A 25,832-nucleotide genomic window follows, 5' to 3' on the forward strand; every position below is an offset into this window, starting at 1 on the left:
GAGAAGCTGCCAGTTTCCTGTCCTTGTTCTAACCACCAGAGATGGTGACCCTGGGTTAATTCATGTAAAAGTCTTGAAGTATTAAATGTTGCTGGAAAACTAATTAAATTATGCAGCTTTGAAATATGTTGAGTAGAACCTACATTAATTATCTATCATTTTAAGTAGCCCTTGTATACATATAAATACTATACAATACTGTATAGGGGTATTGTATACTGTAAACATAAATAGCTTTTAAAGCTATTACTTAAGTCATTTATTGACACACAGTATTGTACTGTGTATAATTACAGTAATAATGTTACTGGGGAATACAACATTTTATAAATATTTAAAAAAACAAATTTATAAATTCTTTTATTCAACAAGCAAAGTGGACAGGATGTTCAAAGTAAAAATTTAACAGTAACCACATCTTGACTCATTCTTCTAAGAAATTAGTGTTAGTCCAGATGCCATTTTTAATTTAGTTTTGTATTACAATATACAAATGTTTTTAGTGCAGTTATTATAGTCATGAAGGCAAAATGCATATCAGAATTAAGTTGTATTAGAATTTTGACAATAATAATAGTGCACATAACGTTGTTATAATTTTATTACTGTAGTTAATCCCTGCAAAGTGCTGGCAAATGTTGCACAAGTATCATATTTGTGGGTTGTGTGTTAGTCAGCAGCAGATGCTGGAGCAAGGTGCGAGATACTTGTGGATGTCAGTCAGTCATGTAAGTGAAGTGTTTGATGAGTTGTGTGTCAGGCAGCAGCAGATGCTGGAGCAAGGTGCGAGATACTTGTGGATGTCAGTCAGTCATGTAAGTGAAGTGTTTGATGAGTTGTGTGTCAGGCAGCAGCAGATGTTGGAGCAAGGTACAAGATACTTGTGGATGTCAGTCAGTCATCTAAGTGAAGTGTTTGATGAGTTGCGTGTCAGGCAGCAGCAGCAGATGCTGGAGCAAGGTGCGAGATACTTGAGGATGTCAGTCAGTCATGTAAGTGAAGTGTTTGATGGGTTGCATGTCAGGCAGCAACAGAATGAGTGACTGTGTTGAGGAGGGTGAGAAAGGGAAAGAGGTAACCCCCCTACTCCCCAAGCCCCGGGCCGGGCTTGGGGAGTAGAAGAACTCCCAGAACCCCATCAACCAGGTATCAACCAGGTGGTTAGAGGGATGTTGGGGGAAGGAAATCGAGGAGGGGTGATAGGTGGAGAGGATGGGAAAGGTGAGAAAGTGGGGAGACTGGGAGAGGTGATGGCTTCCCCATCTACTAAAGTAGATTAATATGGTTTCAACTCCAAAATTCTTCCTGGTTGTGTTCCCTCGTGTTCTCTAGCCCATTCTGTCCTCTCCTTGGAGGTGGAGGTTTCATAGGATTTGACAGCAGTGAGTGTCAACTGCTTTGCCAGGTGTTTTTGGCCGTAGTTGGCAGCTCTGGTTCTGGTTTTGGTTCAGTCTGATGCTCACATTTCTCACTCATGGTAGAAATAGGAGTTCTGGGGCTTCCCCTATTGTCTGTATTGGGGGTCCTTTGCAGGATACATTCTTCTACAGTTTCATGTCACTGATTCAGCCCTGGTTCTTGACTCTTCTCGCCCATTGTTGAGCCTTTTCCCTTCCCAGGGCTCCACCTGTCCAAGCTCTGGTGGTGTGCCCAACCTCGATGGTTTGCAACTCTCCAACTTGTCCCAAGTGGCAGACCTGTTGATGCTACAGTGGCATCTTCTTGGTGGCACTATATGGTGCTTTGACAGGCCTCACCTTTTCCTCTCTTCGGTGCTCATCCTTTGTCTGTTGTTGTTCTGTGTCCTTGCTCTTCTTGATTTTATGTTACTATCTATACTATATTGTTATCTTGCCTTGTTCGGACATTCCAGAGCCTCCTCGCTACTATTTGGGAGGGGGGGGGGATGTGTTCTTGCCTCTTACTGTCGTGGGTGTTCTTTAGTCTCCAACCGAGGTTCATTGTGTTCTATCCTAGGGATGTGAAGTGTCATTTTTGTGCCACTCCCTTTGCCATTAGGGTTGGGGGGGAAGGGGGGGCTCTCTAACGTGACCTTGTTTCTCACATCTTTTGTTTGAAGGCCCATCTTTTCCTGGTCCTCCATGTGGAGGTTAGATCAGCTAACAGGCAGTTGGTCTCCACTCTGAGGATGTGGAGTTGTTAGCTGTTTTGATGGCTTTGTTTTCTGTTTTGCCCATGGCTAATGTTTGAGCTTGGTTTTACTGGAGGTCTTTCTGATGTTGGCCTCTCGTCTCATATTGGCATTTATGAGAGCTTGGGCATTTGGCAGGCAGTTACTATTCTTCTGCCACAGGTCAACCCAAATTGTGTTTTTCTGCTTCCAGATGAACTGGCCTCCTCTATCAGGAGGCAAGTTCATCTAAGTTAATGGAGGTACTGAGGTGTCCTTCAAAGAAATAGTGTTGAATGTAATGAAACTCCCTTTTTCTAGTGGGCTCTAAGTAGCTCTTTGTTCTTACTGTTCCCTTCTTCTAAACAACTAGGTTTGAGGAGTTTAGCATGGGGGGATAGGGGGGGGGCAGGTTGACCAAGACCTCTAAGTGACCTCTGCTACAATCTGGTGGCATGTACGTGCATAATGGTTAGGGTATTTAACTAACAGAAACGATTGTTTGCCTTGTATACTTAGAGATGCTTCATTTCCTTAAATTTAATTAGTTTCATTGTTTATCTTGGATCCTGTGTTCTTTTTCATAATAGAGCAAGTCCGTCTGGTCATGGCTCTTGGTAGGCAATAAATGGGTCATAGAATCTACTAAGACATGTAGTTATCCTATGGAATAATTTAAATTAATCTGCATTATTTACATTTACAAAAATAATATTTTTCCCATAAAATGTCCAAACCATATCTGCTCTTCCTTATTAAAGATGCCCAACTAGTTATGTCCCTAGTTTAAATAATATTTGATCATGTTTGCAAACAAGCAGAAATGACAAAAATATGCACACATTTTATATTTTTAATCTCTCATTTCTCATTCTCTTATCAGTTTTGGCTGTATTAGTAGTTGTTCTCATTGTCAATGCTAATATGGTAATTATCCTTCAGGTTTACAGAACCCTTTTTCTTGTTATTAGGTATGCACGATGACAGACAGCCTAGGCAGCAAGAGTGACCACTCAGGGCAGTCGGTCCTACTGGCAGGCATTCGGGCACGCATGGATGTGGTTTGCGTGCTGGATCTGAGCCACACTGAGCGCCAGCATCATCGCAGAAAAGCGTGGGATGAGGTGAAGGCCAGCTGCCTTTCTGTTAATGCCAACTGTTACCACATTCAGGTATGTGATCATACATTTTGAAACACTTTCCCTAATGGTTCCAGGCATGGAGAGTGACTCGAGTAAGATTCTCCGTCGGCTATATAATTAATAGAAGGTGATTATGTGGGAGAATTAGTGAGAGAATTAGTGAGAGAATGAGAGTGAGTGAGAGGGAAAGAGAAACTATGAGTGGGCGAGTGAATTACCAAAGTGCAGTTACAAGATAAGTGCTACGCTTGTGGTGTCCTGTCTTCCCAGTACTTTTGTGACACTTTGAAATTACGGATGGTTTTGGCATCCACCACCACCTCAAACTTGTTCCAACCATCTACCACTCTTCTTTGTAAAAGAGAACTTTCCAATGTATTTTTGGCACCTTTGTTTCCTTATCTTGAATCTATGACCTCTTGTTCTTGAAGTTGCAGGAGCCATAGTAATATATTTTTACACCTTTTCCAGTTTGTGTTTCTTGAGATATGGACTCCATACAACTGCCACACATTCCAATTTTGGTTTCACAAAAGTCATGAACTTTTAGTATTTCATCATGCATGCATTTAATAGCATTCTGAAGTTGGAAAGCATATCACAGGCTCCTTGCATATTATTTTGCCTTTTGTTCTCTGGTCTTCTCATAATTTCTGTTGAACTAGTCCTTTTTTTCATCTGTTTTGGTATAAACTATATTGTACCTTAAGGGGCCTGACAGCTGAGTGGACAGCGCTTCAGATTCGTAGTCCTGAGGTTCTGAGTTCGTGTACCTCACAATTTGGCATATTTCTCATTTACTTCCTTGGTTAACAAAAAATCTTTCCAATCAACTCATTAAAGAACATTAAAGAACTGCTTCATTTTCCACATTCTTTTCTAGGATATAATGCATATATTATTTCCAAAAGCACATTGGTTACACTTGGCCAATGGAAGAAGTTACTGAATGTCAAATATTTCATCTTCTTTCCTGGTAAATAACAAATCCAGCATTGATGGAGCATTCCCTTTCTCTCATTCTCATAGCCTGTTTAACACATTGATCCATGAAAGTCTCCAGGATGAACTTTATGAATTGGATGGTCCAAAAGTGCTCCTTTCTTGCTTTGTAGGCGTCCCAGTCTATGACCAGGTCCCCTGGTTGGTAACCTGGTTAACCAGGCTGTTTGATGTGTCTGCAGTTAGATGCACGAGTTACAGCCTGGTTGATCATCTGCTTCATGTGGAAAAATCCGTTCAATGTGTGTGGACAATGAATGATGGAGATTCTCTGGTAGTGTGAAGAATTGGGTGACATTAATTCTTCAAACAAGTGTTGATTTGAGAGCTATTTTGATTGGTTCACCACGTTTCACATAGCAAGAAAGTAAAATTAATAATATGATGAATATCCAGATACAAATTCTCGTAATATTTTTTGTTATGGTACTATAATAACATTTAGACAAAATTTAGTTTGTGTTTACAAATTTAAGTTGTTCCATTTTGTGTTAAAATGTAAGTACTGTAATCATATACATAATTTTAACCAAAAATATACATCTGTTAATTTTTTTGTTATATATTTTGTGCTGCTTCCTGCCATAATGGAAAGTGAGGCCTTGTAAGTTCACCGTAGTTATTAACCAATGAACCATTATCTACTTGGTAACCCCAGTAGGGATACGTTATAGTTCGTTTATTTTTATTCTTCTTTATTGTTACCCGTTTCTATTCAGTGTCTCAAACATTACATAGTATTGCTATCAAATTTAAAATACTAAGGTGTGAATAAAAAAAAAAAGTCAATAACCCTCGGTTATATTACGGTTATCATCATATTTTAATTTTAGTTATTATTGCTCATTGTCTCCCATCTGCCTACCCCTCCCCCCCCCCCCCCACCCACATTCCTCCCATCTGCCAGAAGTAGTTTTCTGAGAGAATTGGGCAAGTTCTTGCAGGATGTGTTGGATCATAAGTACATAAGAATTGGTGATCAATGCAGCAGGCCTGTCAGTCCATACTAGCTGGGGGTTTCTGATTAAATCCACCACCTTTCACCGATATACTCATCCACTCTATTCATGAAGACTTTTAAACTGTGGTCTCGGTAATATACCTGACAGGCCATTCTACTTACCCACAACCCTTGCAAACTGGTACTTGCCTATAACCGTCCTATATTTAAATTCATATATCTTGTAGCCATTGTTGGGAAATTGTGGATAAGGAAATTGGCCCATATGAGGCATATGGGCCAATTTATATCTACTGACACTCTTTTTGAATGTACAGTATGTCTAGCTTATGCTTGAAGCAGTTAGGTGATCCCACACACTAGAAGGTGAAGGGACGATGACGTTTTGGTCCGTCCTGGACCATTCTCAAATCGATCGTCACAATCGACTTGAGAATGTCGATTGACGACGACGTCACAAAACGTCGTCGTCCCTTCACCTTCTAGTGTGTGGTCTGGTCAACATACTTTAGCCACGTTATTGTGACTTATCGCCTGCAGGTGATCCCACGTCTATTATGTTACCCAGTAACATAATAATTGAAAATGTTGTTCCTTGCCAGGTAAGGTAATAATCCCTCTCCTTTGATTGCTCCATTTGACTCTTGATGCAAGTTAGATGTGGCAGAATTAGTATAATATTTCATGTTTTCTGAAAAGAATGTAATTAAGGAGTTAGAAATTAAGTACCCTCTTCTGTCGAGTCATGTCTGTATTATTAATCATTTAACTTTTTGCTGAAATTATTTTCTTTGCTTATAGCTTCAGTTTGTCATGAGTATGACGATTATTGTGCTGTAATCTTTCAGCTTTACAAATTATCATCAGTATGATGACTGTTATACTATATTTTATCCTTCATCATAAATACATGCTTTACATTAAGGTTATTAATAATAATGTTTACCTTTTTTTCCCCCCAGTTTGAAAAGCTAGACTTTGGAGAAACAAATGTTTTGGACCAATTCTACAATGCTGATGTTGCCATTGTGGATCTCTCGATTGTTTTACAGCAACATTCTCTCTTCTATCATCTTGGTGTACGTGAAAGCTTCGATATGAAAGAAAACATTCTACTATACAACGATAATGACTCTGAGGTCACCATGCCTCTCAAGGTACTAGTAGGGTTATGCAAGTGTATAATTAAGTGTTGTGTTATTCATTTATGGTCTTTTACTTTAGGGTACAGGTCAATCTTGAGTATTGATAAAGTTTCTATTGCAAATGCTTTGTTCATTCTGTTCCTTTATGGTATATCGGGAGAAATGGGGACATGCAATGGAGCCTCTTTCCCTTTCCAATTTTTCTGAAATTTGTTGATTTCCAATTGGCATAAAGATTAACTTTATATTCAGTAAAAAAAAAAAAAAAAAAAAATTTCTACCAATGTAACCCAGAGGCCAAAAGTTGTTGGAAAGGTTATCTGAAGGTTAACCTTTAGCTTTACTTATAAGTTTTACTCCTTTTTTAATGTTAGTGATTTGGCTTTTGTGGCTAGTAGATACAGGTATACTGTGTGTTCAAATGGGTCCAGTCCAGATTGACTGCCAAGAAGCATTTCGGTAAACTCTTGAGCACTAATTTGTAACCAATTGGTAACCCTAGGAGCACCAATTATTATTCTCACAAATTACTGGTTGACCTGCCAGGCTATTACACACAACCTCCACCAGTTGGCAACATTTACCATCAACACGGTGTTTCCTGACTCGAAACATATCACAATCTAACTGACTGGCCCCCACATACTAATTTTTCTAACGAACGAACTGGCTGCATAAGCTGGATCTCTTTACTGACTGACTACACAAATTTCTGCTTCTGACTAGCTACACATACTGGTTCTCATTGCATCATTATGTTGTATTTGTTTTTATCTTACAGTACATTGTATGTTTATTATTATGCTGATGACTCTACTCTACACCTCTCCTCACACTTCAGTTATAATTGTTTATTTGAAGCCCACAGTAAAGTCTGCTTTCTGCTTCTCGTAATTATGATCCTAATTCAATCTTCATTTAAGGCACTTAAATTTTAGTCAGACTGAATTCCAATAACACAAAAGTTTTGCCAATTGCATTAAAGCAAAATGCAGCTGATTACTAATTCTCCTTTGAAAACCTGAGTGTTGGGCCTCACTCCTTCCTCAATATCTAAGGCATCAGTTTTGATACATAACATCTCAGTGATTGAAAAGTGTGTTTCTGAAAACTGACATTCTCTTCAGGTTCAAAAGATATTTAACTTCTCAATGACTTCATCTCTATAAAAAGGGTAATTAACTTTGTTTAGGATAATGCTCTCTCATTTGGGGGCCCAGCCACTTGGGCTGGATGGTAGAGTAATGGTCTAGCTTTATGCAAGTCGATGTTCAATCCTCGGCTGTCAAAGTGGTTGGGCACCATTCCTTTCCCCCGTCCCATCCCAAATCCTTATCCTGACACCGTCTCAGTGCTATATAGTCGAATAGCTTGGCGCTTTCCCCTGATAATTTCCACCTCCTTCTCTCATCTGGAGGGGCTGCTTTCCCTCAATCAACTTTGACTCAATTCAGAGAAATGTTACTCATCTGGTCGGTTCACATGACCTCATGTCTAATCTATTCTTCCTTTTACTCATTACACCAATTTGTTGTCATTACTTCATGTTCTCGGTGTACTTAATGTATATATTGCACCCCTCATATATCCATTAGATTTCCTTACCCCATTGCACTCCTTGTACACATTAAACTTGAATTTGTCATTGCACACATTACTTATTTAATGTCCCTTCTTGTTTTGTGAGATCTGCTTGGCCCAGGGATAAATTTTGTATTTCCCCTTATGTTATTAAATACCATACAACTATCTTTACATACAAAACATGACAGGAAATACACTTGAGAAGTGTATTCTGCTTTTCAGTGCATGTAAAACATTCGGTATACAGTACTGTAGGCTTGCTTTAGTCCTGAACTGTGATCTTGATTAATGTGTTCATTTTGGTAGGTCAGTAAGCAGTGTCAGCCTTAGTAAGCCTCCAAGAGGCTGATAAGCCTTAAGCCCAATACCAAATCAAATCTACTAATGGATAATTACACACACATGCTAATTATTATCTCGTCAAACAGCATTTTTCATCATCAGCACACAAGGCAAATTATTGCTTTTTTCTTCCTAAGAGACTGATGTGTGAAGGCTAGATGTGTAGGGGGATATGATTATACATTCAGATGTTTAGTTATACTTGCCTTGTAAACTCGTCTAGTAATCACATCAAGGTTAAGATTATTATTTATCTTTTCAGTTTTCCTGCAGCAACTATATTTTCATTTCCTACCGCCTATTGGACGCAGGACAGTGTGTCTTAACGGATCCCAGTATGAGAATTGGATCCGATGACAATATTCCTCCTGAATCTAGAATACTTCTTTCAACAAAACTTCGTAGACAGTTACAAGATGTTGAAATTCAGTCAAAGTGAGTAGTTCTTGGGTATTTCTGGCTAAGATACTTGTGGTGTTGTCATGTTAGTTTTTGTTCTTTCTCATTTTTTTTTTTTTTTTTTTTTTTTTTTCTTGCACATTTCCTTTCAATATCTGGACTCATTATCTCTCCCTCTTTTCTCTTTTTCTCTTTTTTGTTCTCTTCTTTCTTTTCTCTCTCTATCTCCAAGCCTAAGTACCCCACCAATTCTTTGAGCCATGAAGGCCTAAAGAGGACCAGGAACAGAATCTGGCTGTCTCCACATAGAAGCAAGGGGGACTCTGGGGATACAACATGAACCCAGGCTGATAGAAGAAAAACCTCCAGGAAGGTAGAATGCATCAAAAGAAGCAAATACATGAGAAAAATTGGTGAACTTAATGCAGACAATGTACACACTAATTGTCCAGCACCATCCACTATTTATCAACTCTTGCCCTCAGATGGCAGCCCTGGATAATTGGGTTCCCAGCTGGTTGTTTAACAATCATGCACCTGGTTCTGATTTGCAAGCTCTTAAGTGCTCTGCTGCCTTTCCAGGCTTCATTTTTCATCCGAGTTGGCTTTCCTTTTGGGACTTTGTCTTGTATAGAGGCCTGTGCTTGTTATTGCTCTGTTTCTGCTTCATCTGTGTGTTTTTGCAGGTCTTCTGTCTTCTCCACTTTGACTGTTTGTGACTTGTGTTTCCTTCTCTAGTTCTTGCTGGTATTGTCCCTGCATTAATCAGTTCCCTTCATTGAGAAGGTTCAGAATTCTTCCCCCTTAGTTTCCGCCTTTCAATGAGGCCTTGCCCTGGGTAGTGTAAGGGTTTTGGCTTCTCTGTGGGGACGGTAGTTAGGACATGTGAGGTGATTGTTTACATCTGGGAGCACACAGGAAATTTTTTGTTGGTACGTGCTCCATTTTCAGTTAATGCCTCCCTACGCTGTGTTTTCCCAGGTTGGGGTTTAACTTAAGCTTCAAATACGTTTCCTTGTTCCCAACCGACCATTCTTCCCCGGGTTGGTGCTGATTTTATGTACTGCACCTGTAGGTGTCATGTTTGAGAGTGTTATTGAGCATCCCTGCAAGCTTGCTTGCTGCTGTTTGTGATTTTGGGAAAGTTGGAGAGACTGTTGGTAAGCTCTATGTACCCTGATTTGGATCAAAGACTTAAGTTGGGTTCCAAGTCTGGCTGGTCTTCCTCAATGGTAGAGAATTTCTAGACTCTGTTTTTCTAGACTTCCGGGAAGATGATAGGATGAAATGGAAATAAATTCTCTAGTTTTAGTCACAGGGTGGACTATAACAATAGCTTTATTTCAGAACTCTGGTTAATGTCCTCAAGGAAATTCACATTTTAGGGCATGTGGAATGTTATGGTGGTTTCTCCTAGTTCTGTTCAATTTTCATAAAATGGATGTGGATAGGGCCTCCTTTTTATGAACGTGATGTATTCAGCCATTCACAACTGGATCTGTTAGCCTCGGTGAAAACAAAGTTTGTTTAGATTCCTTCATTTCACAATAGGAAAGCCTTTGCATTGGACATGTTTCATCTGGACTCAAGCAGTTGGACTTCACTATCTGTTGATCCAGAGTTATCCAAGTTGGAGAACTTTGTGGGCTGCAATATTTTTCCTGCTCTCATGTGGCTAGTTCTTGGCCCACCTGTTGCATTGCTGCTATCATCAGATTATCATCAGCAAGACACTGAGAATGATTTTCATCTCCCCATCAATTTTTTGCACTTGTTATTTTTAGGTTCCCTGTATCACCATCCATATGTTGGTTATGTCAGACATTGATCTGTCCTTTTCTTCACACTGAACTAGGCTTACACTAACTGAAGTCAGAAGTGAAACCTGGTGGAATGAATGCAATATTATGTAAATGAACATAAAGTTGCATCCTTCAACTGCAACTATAGGGAGCTACCATGGCTGCAGTTGGTTAATACAGTTCCTTGGTTGGTATATCTTCTACAAGAGCTATCAAGGAAACGGCATAAATAATGTCCTGTCCAGAGCATGAAGATTTGCTCCTATTAATTTGACTCATTAAGCGAGACTGTTATGGATCTTGGTCTTCTGAGTCAGTCTTGAGGAAGGGACTTGGAGGGGGCATATTTGACATTGTTTTTGTAACAGTGATCACTAGCAAGTATAATTAATAGATTCATAACACTTGGATTGAAAAGATCATTCAAGGTTAGAGATGGAGATCTTTAACATTAATATATTTACACTACATATATTAAACAAAATGGAATTGATGTTGCTTTACATATGTATCAAGGCATAGCTGGATCATAAAAGATTATGCAGTTGAATAAGATTTGGTTTGCAATGTGACCAGTTATAATGACTCAATTGGCACTTATTAAATGTTAGCTGGCTTGCAATACAGCACTTGGGTAATAATGTGATCACCTTTCAACACTGGTGTCTGGTGTAACTAGTCTACCATGCACATGTAAATGACAAGTCTAGTGGCTCTGCATATCTGAAAATATATACTTGCATACATAGTCACTATTTGTATATTCTCACTTAGCAATTCCATGAGAAATGTTTGTAAAATAAAACAGTGCTTCTATTGTTGGAAAAGGTTTTTGGTAATGCCAATTCAGTGGAAAGAATAAAACATTTAAAAAAGGAATTGTGCTTCTGTTGGTTTCCAACACTGACTAACTTCATGCTAAACATGGTTAAAGTGTGACTTATTATTTGGATTCTTTTAATTTCAGAGCTCACATGAAGGAGAAGTTCCTTGCTGATCTTCGTAAAGCTCGGGATGTGTTGTCCGGTGATGAGCTCAGAAAGCAGCTGCACAATCTCCGAAGACGACTCGATGACCCAAATATTTTGTCTATTGACGTTGTTCTCAATATGTTAATATCATTGAGAGAGATCCAGGTATAGTATAAATTTGTTTGGCATACTTTAATGGTATAATACTGTGTGTGTGTATTTTTAAAGTGTAATTTCTCAAGTATTGGATCTGTGTTTTGCTAAATTTAAACATTCTTATAAGTAATTTTGCCCTATCGGCTCCTCAAATATTTAAAAGTTAGTAAAATTGCTGTATCTTAGTTGTACTTGTGTTACAGGATTATGACGCGATGGTTCAGCTGGTCGATGATCTCAAGACTATACCAAACCGCAAACTCTATACTAGCACTCCTGCCATTAGGTTCTTGTATGGGTTTGCACTAAATAGGTGAGTTTTTAATTTTATATACATTACAGCATACTGTAATGGCAGTGCATTTATCTGTAGGAGGAACATAATTTAGTTTTTACTTTCTTTTTACCCTTTGTTAATCTCTTAAATGGTACTGATATGATATGCTATGCTGTATTTGATCAAATACAAGCCATCTCTTGTTTCATGGAAATAAATCATAGACCTCGATTCTGAACTGCACCTTGAAGTTCAGCCATTAAATCAAGACTCCTAGATGTTATTACTGCTTGGCTTAGACACAGCTAGAAGTATCTCTGGGAATTTGCATTGCCTGCTAATATAGACCTGACCAAATGTAAACCGTGTCAGTTAAATTATTCGCACAGCCTCTGTCACTTTGTACTTATCATTTATGCCTACAGGATTGAGCTATTAGCTCTCGGACCACGCATTTCTAACCGTCGGTTGTCTAATGTACGGACTCCTGACCTATTTTACAAGTGTTCAAGAAATGTGTAAATATTTCATTCAAAATTCCCTTCTACCAGACATTTTAATCAAATATCCCCAGTTTGCTAACTGTAGGTGGTAAATGACTGCAACCTTTGCACCTCTGTCCACTGGTTGGGGGTTGATGTGCATGATAAAAGTATCGGTTATGTAGAAAGCTCAACACACATATAAGTTCCTTAGCTTAGAGACTGTACTTGAGGTTGGTCTTGAACCCATTAATTGTTGATTGAACAATGTACATTAAATTTTGTAACTAACTTATCAAGACCATAACTTGCTTACATAAATGAATTGAGTGCCTCTGTAACCTTACCTACTACCACTCATAGGATGTGTATGGGGTGCATAATAAATTAACTTAAATACCACATCAAATTTATATTCACAATGCAATTAATCTTGTACAGTAGGGAGAGTGGCAGGAGGAGTAGGAACTTCAGGACACAGAATACAGTCGTGTAAAGGGTAGCATTCCAGCACGTGTTCAGTATTTTTGGTAATATGTATACCTATCCCCTTGCAGTGCCTTCCCGAGGCTATGGCTCATATTTATATGTATTGTTTTCATTGTAGTTTCAGTATTATTGGAACATTGGCACATTACTACAACCATTCTACAACTTTGACTAATATGGTATTGATACAAGACAGCTACAGTACTTCAGCAATACTTCTATAGTAAATTTACAATGCTACAGTACAGTATTACAACAATATAGTAGTACTTTAACACCAGTATTACAACACTCCTACAGTATTAATGTAACACTACTACAGAAATAATAAGACATCTGCCACCAAAAAAAACAATGCCAGTAACTAGAATTTGACATATTTGTTCAATTTGGTTGAGATTTAAAGTATAGTACTAACTTATTCTTTGTTCAACAGACGGAATATGGAAGGGGACCGAGAGAAGGCTCTTGCTGTGATCACAAAAGCTTTAGAAAAGAAAGAAAATGAAGTTCCTGACATGGTGTGTCTCTGTGGTAGAATATATAAGGTAATATATTGTGCTATTTAGGTCAGTCTATCACCATAGTGCACTTTGAAGGAACAAAGTTTTTATTAACAAAGTTTTTCATTAAGAATCACAGTGAGAGAAATCTTGATTAAGACCAATTGTTCTTTGGCCATTTTTATAATAATGCAGAATGTTATAATTATCTGACTGCTGAATGGCCGCCACTTATGTGTCGGAATTGCTGTACATAGCTGCATACTATTGTGAATATTTAGCACTTAATTAAATTTGTTGAACATGTTTTACTTGAGGCAAGAGTACTGTAGTGCTCACTAACTTCACAAGTAGTGGCACCTGCAACCATTAGGACGCTTCACTTAGTACCTGCCTTTGCCAGGCTACTGGTATTCTTAGACAGTGCAACTTTGATTTGGCGAACTGTATAGGGCCAACCCTATTTAATCAACCCTATTAAAGGCCAAAAATTTAATCTCATAAGATTAATCTCATAAGATTGGATAAGCACCTCCAAAGGATACCTGATCAACCAGGTTGTGACTCATATGTTAGGCTGCGAGCAGCCGCGGCTAACAGCCTGGTTGATCAGTCCAGCAACCGGGCCGCGGGGACGCTAAGCCCCGGAAGCACCTCAAGGTAACCTCAAGGTAACCCTAATTAGTTGGATTGGGGAATTCGTTGCAACCGGTAATGATTTCTGGAAAAGGTTGTGAGATTAATTTTCTTTTAAATACAAGAAAAAATACATTGCTTTAGCCATTTCTTTTTTCTAATGTTGCGTCCATTTACAAAAATCATTAAAAATGTGATTGGAGTCATATTTAAGAGAGCTACCACGTACCCTAATATTTCCTTGTACTCAATGAGCTAATTTAACTGAGCAAAAATTTAATCTCAATCTATCACATGAAGGAGAAGTACCAGGCAATCCTGTATGTAAAAAGATTTAATCATATCCAGCATCTTTCCCATGCTCCAGCCTCCAACCAGAAGAGCCATATTTTAGTGAATGAAAACTACTGCAACAGGAAATGAAAATGAACCATAGAATTTTATTTAAATATCCTCAATAGCTTCCCCAAGTCTCTATTTATTTTAATATTATGTCCATCTTTGGAAATCATTAAAAATGTGATTGGAGCCATATTAAGAACATTACCATTCATGCCCTAATAGTTACTATGGTCTGTGGGCTAATTTTGCTGAGCCAAATTTTAATTTCAAACTGTCATATCATGGGGGAAATTTTCTCATTAGTCTGTGAACTCTGGCCCAACATCCTAAGCAAATCTTCCCATACCCTGCTTTGCCAAACTTTGTTTGTCAAATCGGGTGAGTAAACCCACTCTGGAAAGTGTGTGTTGCAACTGGAGATTCGCTGAAATAAGGTTCGTTGAATCAAGGTTCCACTGTACACTAATTTCAAGCACACAAGGTAAACACCAAGACAATAGTGACATAATTCAGTTTGTCAACAAACAATTGTCCACAAACAAGGTACAGTATAGACGTACTGTACATACTGTACCCTCAACCAGTGCATATTAGAGTATTTAGCAAGTTAAATAATACATTTATAATTATAATAAATTTATTTTTTATACTCGGTAAAATCTTAATTTTTTCTAAAAGTATGTTATAGTAGATGCCTTTAAATTTAGTGTATACTCTAATGCCATGTTTATATTAATTATTGGATCTTTTTGCAGGATAAATTTGTTGAATCTCAGCACATAGACATGGAGAGTCTGCATAATGCAATTTACTGGTACAGAAAAGGATTTGAAGTACAACCAAATGAATATGCTGGGATCAACTTGGCTACTCTTCTTGTTATAGCTGGCAATGATTTCTCAAAATCAGCAGAGTTGCAGCATATAGGTGAGATATATTTTTGGGAGGGGTCCCATCAATAACTTTGAGTTACAGCACTGGACCTGTCAAGCATAATTAAATTGCATATACTGTACCCCAGAGACCCACCCAAGGGAGAGTCTCGGAGATCAACCCACCCAAGCAAGGGTCTTGGAGATCGACCCAAAACTGAAGAGAGAGAGAAGTAGGCACATCAAACCAAGCAACTGCTTGAAAGGAAATTAGTAATCCTGAGGAAAAACAAGGCAATCAGTCATTGGTGCAGGGCAAATACCATAGCCATAATATGCCTGGCTATCACCAAATGGCAGTGCAGATCACCCAAGGTCTTTGCCACCCAGTCACCTCCTTTATTCACCTGGTGCAGCTAAATTCATACCTCTGCTGAGTCCACATTCAGCTTCATGCTCTCAGATAAGTGGTGTTGGCTTTCCTTGGGAAAGTTTCATTCTGCTCGGAGCCATTGCAATGTTCCAAATCCTGATTCATGTGAGCGATTTTGTCACTGCCTTGCTATTCCCTGTACTGTTCACTATTTGTACTTTGCTCCAGCTAAGAGTTTCCTCTAATATGAGTCGAGTTCTCTTACTTCTGGGCAGTAGATAAGTTGCTGTCCACTCTAGAGGCCTGTTGATGGGAAGTAATTGTAGTCTTATGTGGCAGTCATGCCTGGCTCTGTTCTCTGTTCAGTTAATCCCTGCACTTTAACTGAGTGTGCACTTGGGTTGAATAAGCGATTGTTTACATTCATGGCTGTATACTCTTTCACATGCTTCATATCATTTGACTTTTCTGACTTGTGGTGGATGCTTTCTCTTTCCCCTTTCTCTAGCTGTCTTGGTCCTAGTTTTGCCAGCCCATTCATGCTCCTGAAACATCCTAGTTCTTAATTAGGCTTGGATACGTCTGTCCTTTCCTTCATTTTGGGTTCCCCCCTCAGTTGAGGATATCTTTAACCTTTAGACCGTGGCTATGGAGAAATGGTCATACCCGCCTATACACAAAAAATAAAAAAAAAATCCCCAAAATAATTTTTCATAATAGAATTATTTTGTATGCAAAAATGTAAGAAAAACACAAAAATAAGTGAATATTTATACAGTAATTTCACCCAGTGAAATTACTGTATAACACTTATTGTCATAAATGCAGATGAGGAGTCACAATAACGTGGCTGAAATATGTTGACCAAACCACACACTAAAGTGAAGGGACGCCGATGTTTCGGTCCGTCCGGGACCATTCTCAAGTCGAAACGTCGTCGTCCCTTCACTTTCTAGTGTGTGGTTTGGTCATCATTGTCATAAATGTTCCACTGGGTGAAACATTTATGACAATACCCTGAAATGGTCGTAGGATTTTCTTGTGGGTGAAGGTAAACTTCATTACGTATATCCACATAGACCTATTACATCCATAATTGCATCATGCATGAAAAACCCAGACAATAATTGTTAAAGTAGTCATATTGTGATAACTTCAGGATGTAGGCAACTTCATGCTTTATTCTGGAGGCATGGGTATTACTTCTCTAGGTTGGGGTTGTCTGGCTGGGTCATCCAGGAGGTTGTTCAATTCATCCAGCTGGCTGTCTGTCCTTGCCCTCATGATTATAATTCTGTTGCTCTGACACCTTTCTTTACCAATATGTTCATTGCTAATCTATGGGCTTGGAGCTTTTTGCTAACCATTAGGGAGTTGGCTGCTGACTGGGACCAGAGTTGACCTGGGACACAATCTGGTGGCACTCAGGTGCATCAAGTTTAGGGTTGGCCATTTGCTGCATCAGTTGTTTGGTCTTGCTTACCTTAGGCTTCATTTCTTCGTTTGAAGCAGTTGCTCATTTTGCTTCACCAAAGTTTTCTGGTGGGTTAGTGTGGGGAGACCCTATGGCTCCCTGGAACATTGCCAGGGAGCCTCCGGGGCTCACCCAGAAAGTGGTGATTGATTACATTCAACGCTGGTTTTTTTCAGTTTTGGGCAGATCTCTGATCCCAGAGCTCTCATCACCTCGTGAAGAGAGCCAAATTCTGGTCCTGGCTCTCAGTAGGTCAGTGAGAGTCTCGGAAGCCTGGCATAATTTTAAAGCCTTAGAATTCAACATTAGGTTCTGTACCCGCACATAAACTCTGGAATCTACTTAGGGCCCAACTGAAAATGGCATTTTCATTACAGACCATTCCATACTTAAATTTTCAATGCCATTTATTTTGTTTTGTTTACCATATACCTTACTGTTGATGTTGTTCTGTTTACATGTGCTTAGAGGTTCTAGTGCCTTTATGCCTATTCCGGTTTTCATTGATAATGATTGCACCACTAACAAGTTAACCCATGTACTGCACTCGCAGAGATATCTAGTTTGACAGGTGGTGCAAAAAATTATCGAATTTAGCAATATTTTAACTTATTATTGTCAATATTTTTTCACTTGTGATTTAAACTAAAAATCATTGAATTTGGCAATTTTTGGAGTTAATTTTTTCAGTTAATGTTAATAATGCATTAACACTTGTACTATGAAGTTGAAATGGGAAACAGGTGAGCAGTGCAGGGATTAAGTGCTAACTTTAGTTTTTATTTTATCTACAGTACCTTGATACGTTACTCTACCTTAATCAAATTCCTCGATCAAAGGTCATCGTAAAGGCTCTCGTACATGTGTGCTGTACACTGGCACTGTGCATTGATGAATAATGTTTGCTGTTGAATGTGCTTTGGAAGGGAATTTTATGTAACTTAGTCCCAAATTTTGTCCAAAATCTAATTTTTTGATCAGCTGTCATACTTTAAACTTCAACTCTGAAACAATGAATAGTATACAGTAGTACATTACTAGGTCTCATTAATGTAATTATCTAAAATGAGTAACCTATGTATTCACCTTTGTTGCCAGAAACTTAGAACCTATCCTATTAGTTTATTCCCGGAATTTCAAAATTTACTACTACTTGCTTTAATAGTATAAGGTTTTAGCTTTGTAGTTACAGAAACATATGTTTAGTATGGTGTAGTTTTAACAGTGAATCGGAATGAGTTTTGTGCCGAGTTATAAAAAGTTCTGCACTTCATTTTAATTATTCATTACTGCTGTTCAGACTTTTTTCATAATAATGATGTACAGTTAGTCGGAATTATATTTGCACTACACTACATCAATCCACAAATCCCTTGTGGATTTGTTCATTACATTTGCAGTTTTTGAATAAAAAAATTTGAGTCCAATTTTTGTGTGAATTTCTATATACTGTAGATTATATTTTAGATTTATTCATATCCAAGTTCTATTGACCATTTTCAAAGAGACTACATATTTTCAGGTATGGTTCTTAACAACCTGATTGGAAAAAAAGGTTCCCTATCATCACTACAAGATTACTGGGATGTGGCAACCTTTTTTGAAATTAGTGTTTTGGCAGAGGATTATGGGAAAGCTGTTCAAGCTGCCGAATGCATGTTCAAGTTGAAGCCTCCTAATTGGTATGTATAAAGGATAATTATTTGTTTAAACAAACATTCATCTCCAAAAAAATATTGGCTTGCTGTAATGTAATTTTTTTTTTTTTAAGACGCAATTCCTTTTTTACAGAATGTATATACTATATCTGTTTCTACCTATATCAGTCACAACTATAGTTATTATATAGCATTTATTGAAAATATTATGCGGTCTAATTGGCACATTCTCTCTTGTCATGTCTTGGTGACCCTTTTGTAGAACTCTCATATTTGCAGGCATGGCTTTCCCCTTCAAAACCCATATTGTTCATTATAAAAGATTGTTACCTTTACTTACTTATCTGCTTATGAGCTCTTATTTTGTGCTACATCTTTAACCCCTGAACTGCACAAGGGTTGTGTGCAAAGAAAGGAAAGTTTTGTCTTCCTATATAAAAAAAACGAAGCCTTAAGCATAGGAAAATAGTCCAAAAAATTGTCACTTACTTTGGATGTAGTGAATGAGGTCATTACATCTTGCTCAAAAATGAGGTAGGCCATGTAGCAGAGTCACTATAAGAATCATGAAAAGCTGCACTATTGGGTTGGGAGCTACAGCCGTGTCTGTCAAACTAGCCCAATTGTAGACACAGCTGGCCATCCTCAATTTTTTGTCAATATGGTAGATGTTGACCAGACCACACACTAGGAAGTGAAGGGACGACGACGTTTTGGTCCATCCTGGACCATTCTCAAGTTGATTGAGTGATTCAGGATGGACCGAAACATCGTCGTCCTTTCACTTTGTAGTGTGTGGTCTAGTTAACATACTTCAACCACGTTATTGACTCATCGCCTGTAATATAGTAGATGTTTATTGGAGGCTTCAGCTACTGATTTGGAACCCTTTGCACCCACAAGAGTTTCAAATGTTGTGGGGTACCTAAGAACACCTCAGGCTGGTAATCATACCATGGGTGGAACATCTCAGGATGGTAAATGCAGTGCAAGGGTTAAGTAAGATCTCTCTGGATCCTCGAATATCAGATTATGCAGTCAGCTATGGGTGACATACAGCAATTTGCTGCATCAAATTTTCAACTGTCCCTGTCAGGTTGGTATTATGCGAAGGGAGTCGCTGATGACATTAATATATCCTGGGGCGCTCCCCCCCCCCCCCCCCCCCAAAAAAAAAAAGCAGAACTTTCAAGGCCGTGCTTGACATCAGAGGGGACCTACTAAATTCTTCATAGATTCAGAAGGGCTATAACCACTTTCAGCCATTCATATCTGGATTAAATTGTTCTCCAGTTCTCTCATCATTTTTATGACATTTAGGGCTGGTGCTAGTGGGCTGCACTTCCTAACTTTACATTATCTTGTCCAGGGACACTGGGATGTTGCTTTATGGAGCAGTTCAATGTCCAGTACAGAGTGGTGCATTAGTATTCTGTATACTCAGACTTATATAAATAAAATGGTCTGTCAGTATGATTTTATTAATTTGTGTGTAAATTAAAGTTCTATCTTTTGGTAATAGCAAACATTTGTTTGGAAAAACAACAGTCAGATTTTGGCTTACCTGAATATCTCTATCTGAAACTGGTCCAACCTCATATAATTTAGATTGTCAAGCATCCAGAAATTATTTTGTATTACTATCATGTATTTTGCTTAGCACAACTATTAATTTATGACATTAGTTTCATAGAACATTTATGTGCATTAAATATTGAGATATTGATTGGATGTTGATAGATCAATACACAAATACACAAATATAATTTACACCGATTTATGATTATTTTAACTATAGTTTGCTTTATTTTATTAATCTAGGTACCTGAAATCTACAATTGGCAACATCATGCTCATCAACCGATTCCGGAAGCGTCCTGAAGATAGTGAACCGGGACCTGAGGAGACAATTTTCAACTTTTGGATTGATTATTTTGTAGAAGCTACTAAAACTGAACTTGGGGATGTCATCAGATTTCCAGTGAGGCTTATATTTCTGTGTTCTAGTAAATAAAACAAATGTTATATCTGTTGTTATAATACGGAAATCATTAATATGATTTGTGATAAAACTGAGTACATGTGTGAAATGGTTTTGAATAAGCAGGAAAAGTCTCGAGTTAGAGCAGTAGACATGAACAATCTGAGGATCATGTGTATGGTGTTAGGAAGGTACCAAAAGGAATTAAAATGTTTTGGAATGATAGTGCAAAAGTCGGAAAACAATACAACTGAAGAGAGTTAACTAAAAGGGTTTAAATAAGGGTTCAGAAGGCAGTGATGGTGAGGGTTGTGTTGCCTTTGATGGAGGTATATGTTCTTTTGAGTGCTCTTTAGTTTAAAATGATTCATGTGCCAAACTGTTTTCTTTTGTATTTGAGAAATATAATCAAAGGTTGAAGTATTACTTATACTTACCATTTAAACTAAATTTAACAGCTTCAAGTTTTGTACTTTTCATTCTTTTCATCTGCTTTTGAAAATTGAATTGAGCAATTTTTGCTTGCAAATAGTTGGCCTTTCCTAGGGGGCAAAATAATCTGCCATTGGCCCTACATATAGGTAGTGCAGTAAAACTTATTCATTAGCTAATGTACCTAGTGGTCACGGAAAATATATAAAGTACAATATTATTACTGATAATAGATGAACTGTTTAGTCTAGTCTAATTAAAAAGTTTTTTTCTTTTACAGATTCTGATATTAGAACCAACAAGAATGTACCAGCCAAGTTATTACTTGCCGAGCTATGTAACTGTTAACCTTGGAGCAGAGGAGAAGAGCATTCAAGTTGGGAACTTGTGCATTGACCAAATGAAAGGAAACTGCCGACAGGTCCATGACTGGCTTTTCAATGCCTCCAGCATTAAAACTATTACGTGAGTTACTCATTCTCTCTCTCCTGAAATCTGATAAGAGTACTGTAATTGCAGTTCATCTAGATCTTCCTACAGTGCACAAATAATGACATTTTAAATTTGTTCTCATGCAATAATTGTTCACAAATATTGTAACGCCTCATAAATTTGGTACAGGGATACTTTGCCACAAGTCCTTCCGTTGGACTGGATTTCATTTCCCTCCACCACCATTTAGGATTATATGGGTTATATTGGAAAGTATTCCTGTCCCTCTGTCATATCTGGATTGGAAAGTGAGGCAACAATAGGATATAAAATGTTGAAAACCAAATTATAGTACATGAAGGAATTTCTTACTTGGAAAAGATTAATTTTACTTTAATTTCTCTTTTCACACAGTAAAATTTCTTACTTGGAAAAGATTAATTTTACTTTAATTTCTTTTCACACAGTAAAATTGAAATATTTTCAGACTCTATAAACGAGATGAGCGTGCAGTTTTCCTCTACGTTCAAGAGAACTCTGATGACTTTCAAATGTTTTTTCCCTCTGAACAATGCCGCCTGATATTTTTTCGATTGGTTCAGGAGCTCACTGTGAACCAAAAAGGCACAGTTATGGACCTGGAGGCTGAAATATCTTCAGGACCTATTCAGGTACTGTATATCAGACTGTTATTCATTTACTATTTGTGCTTGTCATTTTTGGCATAAAATATTTTACAATTTTTCCATACACCATTTATTTGAATTAATGACACCTCATATCAATAAAACTGTGTAGCAAACATTTTATAAATATAGAACTAGCCCGAGTAAGCTGAACATTTAAAATACAGTAAAGTGTGCTTTTTCGTACATACAAAAACTTTCCTGCTAACTTGATCATCTTGAGTACCTTCGTGGGTGCCCCAGGAAATCTGGACTGTGATTCTTGGCTCCACCTTATTACTTTTACCGAGCGCCCGATCTGTGTGTCTTGGCACGAACATTGTCCTTTTGTCAGATAGTTTGGCCTGCTACTGGTCTCCTTGCTTTGGAGCCAGTCTTTTTGCTATGGTAATTTTGCATGCCCATAGTTATTACAAATTTTTGTTTGGGCCCGGGTTATCTGCCCTGGCTTCCTGGTTCCCTTTAATAAAAGCAAAAGGAGTCTGGGAGGATATGTATATACACCCAGGCTGCAAAAACAACTAGCCAGTGATGTCGAGCGCCCCAGAACCAGCAACAGCATGGAGAATATTGGTAACCCTGATACAAACAATATGCACAGTTGTCCAGATCCAACTACTAGTTAGCAACACTCGCTCTTCACCAGATGGCAGCGCCGGAAACAAGGAGTCTCAGCCGGCTGCCCCAGCCAGTCGTGTACCTGGTGACACCTACACCAGGTGTCCCTCTGCTCCTTTTCCAACTTTACGTGCGTTTTTTTTTTTTCAACCACTGTTGCTAAGCCTCGCGTTTGTTTGCTTCGACTGCTTGTGGCTTGAGGTACTTTTTCTAGCTGTTGCTGGTATTGCCTCTGCCTTTGGTTAGGGTTATCACTTACAGCAGTGGTTCCCAACCTTCTTTTGGGAATAGCCCTATTTTCTAATATGCAAAAGACTCTCAAGGTCACAATCTGCTGGTTGGGAATCAGGGCCTTAGAGGTTCAGGAGGTTGCCCCAATGGGGTTTCTTTTAAGGTTCCCACCCTGGGTAGTGGAGGTTGATCCCTGTAATTACAGTACTGCCTGGATTGCTCTACATATATCATACCAGGGCTTTGTGAGTCATAAAATGCCTACTGGGTACCAGATGCCAAAACCTGGTCCACTCATAGGCACAAGCAGCAGGGGATATACTAGATCATCTGAAACTGAGAATAAGCTACCAAACAGGTAAAAATGAAACAAAATGGACAACGGCAAGAAAAATAGAAACAACTCTTATGACCAGGAGCACAGTAGTGAGGTCTTTTCTCTGCTAGTTACACACCTCCACCACCAGGTGGCAGCCCCAGAACTTCACTGTCTGACTGGAGTCAACCCATCAGTCATGCACTTGGTGCAAACCCATTTGCTAGTGTTCTTCGTGGCACCTACTCAGCAGGTCCAGGTTTTTCCAGATAAGTGTTGGCCATCCTTTGGACTCTGTCCTACGATGGTCTCTTTGCTTGTGTTTTTTCCTATTTTGGTGTTAGCTTCACCTGTGTGCTTATATGCCATACTTTTGTGTGGCCCCTATAGTCATTTTTTGCCTGGATCTGCATGAATTTAAAGTTTGCTTCTCTGACCACTCACTTGTGTTGCCCATGTCTGGCTACTTTCCTTTCTTGGGAGGGTTTGGGAGTCTTTCTTCAAGAGGCTGTTCTCCTGTGAAGGGTTCCTTTCCTGAGTAGTGCATGGATTTTTTTACTCCATTGTGAGGCTCTGGGGCAGGGGCCGTTCAGTTTTATTTGAGGGTGTGGGTGGGCTCACATGATCAATCTGTGATAAGCTGATTACACCCTCGGTTGCTTTATTCCTATGCAGTATTTGGTGTGTGCTTGTGAGTCGCCTGCACCTAGTTTACTGGTTCAGTTTTTACTGGCTTGAATTGGAAAGCTCTGACTGGTGTTGGGTGTGGTCTGACTTTGGACCTGCCCACCGAGCCTGCTTTTATTGTGTGAGAGTCTGTGGGCTGTACTTCAGTTTTGCTTCATGCCAATTGTCATTCCTTTTGCCTTTGCCATGCTGCCTGTTGGGTGGAGAACAGTTTCTACCCCCTGGTGTCTTGGGTTGAATTATTTGGTTAAAAGTTGTACAGTGCTGCCTTGATTTGGCAAATCTATGGTTTCACCGCACACTTTACAAAGTGCGGATTTACTTTGGATGTAGAGCCAAAGTTCACGTATCTTTAGGAAAATTGAAGAGCTTTGTTCATTTACATCGTTATGGGGTTATGGCCCTGTCTCTTTTGCTAAAGATTCGAGGGGCTGGATCTGGGGAAATAAAGACCTGGCAATGGGGTGAAATCTCTCTATAGCCAGGATCTCCTCATAGTTGTCCCATCATGTGATAGGTTGAAATTTAAATTTCACTCAATGAAATTAGCCTATAGAGAGTGGGAAATATTAGGAGTATTAATGGTAATTCTAAATATGGCTCCAGTCACGTTTAAACAAACATTTCATATGCGAGTGACTTCTTAGGAGAAAGAAACAGGCATAGCAGTATAGTTTTCTTGTCTTAAAAAAATTGCATCATTCAAATGCCTCCTGAAGACATCTCTGGTTACAATAAATCTCACTCAAATGTATTTGGGTTGTTCCCATATAGTTCGCTGAATCGAAGTTGCACTGTATTACTGTAATAGACTAAAAAAGTATTTAAATTTACACCAGTATTTTTTTAGGTTGCAGTTTCTATTCCTTACGCTAATACTGTATTTTTTCTTACTTTGGGATAGTTTGTCCAAGTTGAAAGTAATTGTTGATCTATAATTTCAATAACTCGTTTTGATTTTATTCATACAAAACATAATTGTTCATCTTTCAGTACGAGTATGAATTGGACGACAGTGGAAAGCGTATGGTTCTGGGCAAGGGTACATATGGTATTGTTTATGCTGCCAGAGACCTCAACACTCAAGTGAGAATTGCTGTTAAAGAAGTCCCAGAAAAAAATATTGGGTGAGAATCTTTTATTTTCAATCAATTATAGATAATATTCTATTGACTTGGATAAGAATAATGAATTTTGTGCTAATAACTGGTTTCTGTTATTTGTTTTTCTTGATTACGTTATAATAAATTTTTAGAGAAGTTCAACCCCTGCATGAAGAGATAAAGCTTCACTCAGAGCTGCGTCATCGTAACATTGTGCAGTACTTGGGAACGGCTTCAGAAGATGGTTTCTTCAAGATCTTCATGGAGCAGGTGCCAGGGGGATCCTTATCTGCCCTCCTCAGATCAAAGTGGGGCCCTCTGAAGGAAAATGAAGCAACCATTGCGTATTATACCAAGCAGATTCTTGAGGGGTTAAAGTATCTACATGATCAGAAGATTGTGCATAGAGATATTAAAGGTTTGTTATCTGAAGATTTCTGTGGTTATGTGTACGAGTGAAGTTTTTGTCTTTAGTTACCATTCAATTGTTCATTGTGTGGTATTCTGGTACAGTCTGGATATAAATTCTTGTTTCAGTTGTGTGTTATAAACTGGGGGATTAGCCCTTAGGGGGTGAAGGCCTATATTGTATCACTGCACTTAAT

At 38.5% G+C, this 25,832-nt stretch overlaps 1 protein-coding gene across 1 annotated transcript in view; it reads left to right on the top strand.

The window, feature by feature from the left end:
* Window positions 1-821: 821 nt before the first annotated feature.
* The window catches only part of LOC123752192 (apoptotic signal-regulating kinase 1), a 52,819-nt gene continuing 27,808 nt past the window's right edge, over window positions 822-25,832 (top strand). Inside the window, 14 exon segments of the mRNA XM_069332610.1 lie at window positions 822-992; window positions 3,103-3,303; window positions 6,199-6,393; window positions 8,570-8,742; window positions 11,476-11,644; window positions 11,839-11,948; window positions 13,320-13,431; window positions 15,120-15,291; window positions 18,606-18,765; window positions 20,563-20,722; window positions 21,435-21,619; window positions 22,074-22,257; window positions 25,118-25,251; window positions 25,380-25,645. Of these exon segments, the coding sequence (XP_069188711.1) occupies window positions 858-992; window positions 3,103-3,303; window positions 6,199-6,393; window positions 8,570-8,742; window positions 11,476-11,644; window positions 11,839-11,948; window positions 13,320-13,431; window positions 15,120-15,291; window positions 18,606-18,765; window positions 20,563-20,722; window positions 21,435-21,619; window positions 22,074-22,257; window positions 25,118-25,251; window positions 25,380-25,645 (2,356 nt within the window). The 5' untranslated portion in view covers window positions 822-857.

Source organism: Procambarus clarkii, chromosome 4, assembly GCF_040958095.1.
Source record: "Procambarus clarkii isolate CNS0578487 chromosome 4, FALCON_Pclarkii_2.0, whole genome shotgun sequence".
In the NCBI taxonomy this organism is placed as follows: Eukaryota; Metazoa; Arthropoda; class Malacostraca; order Decapoda; family Cambaridae; genus Procambarus; species Procambarus clarkii.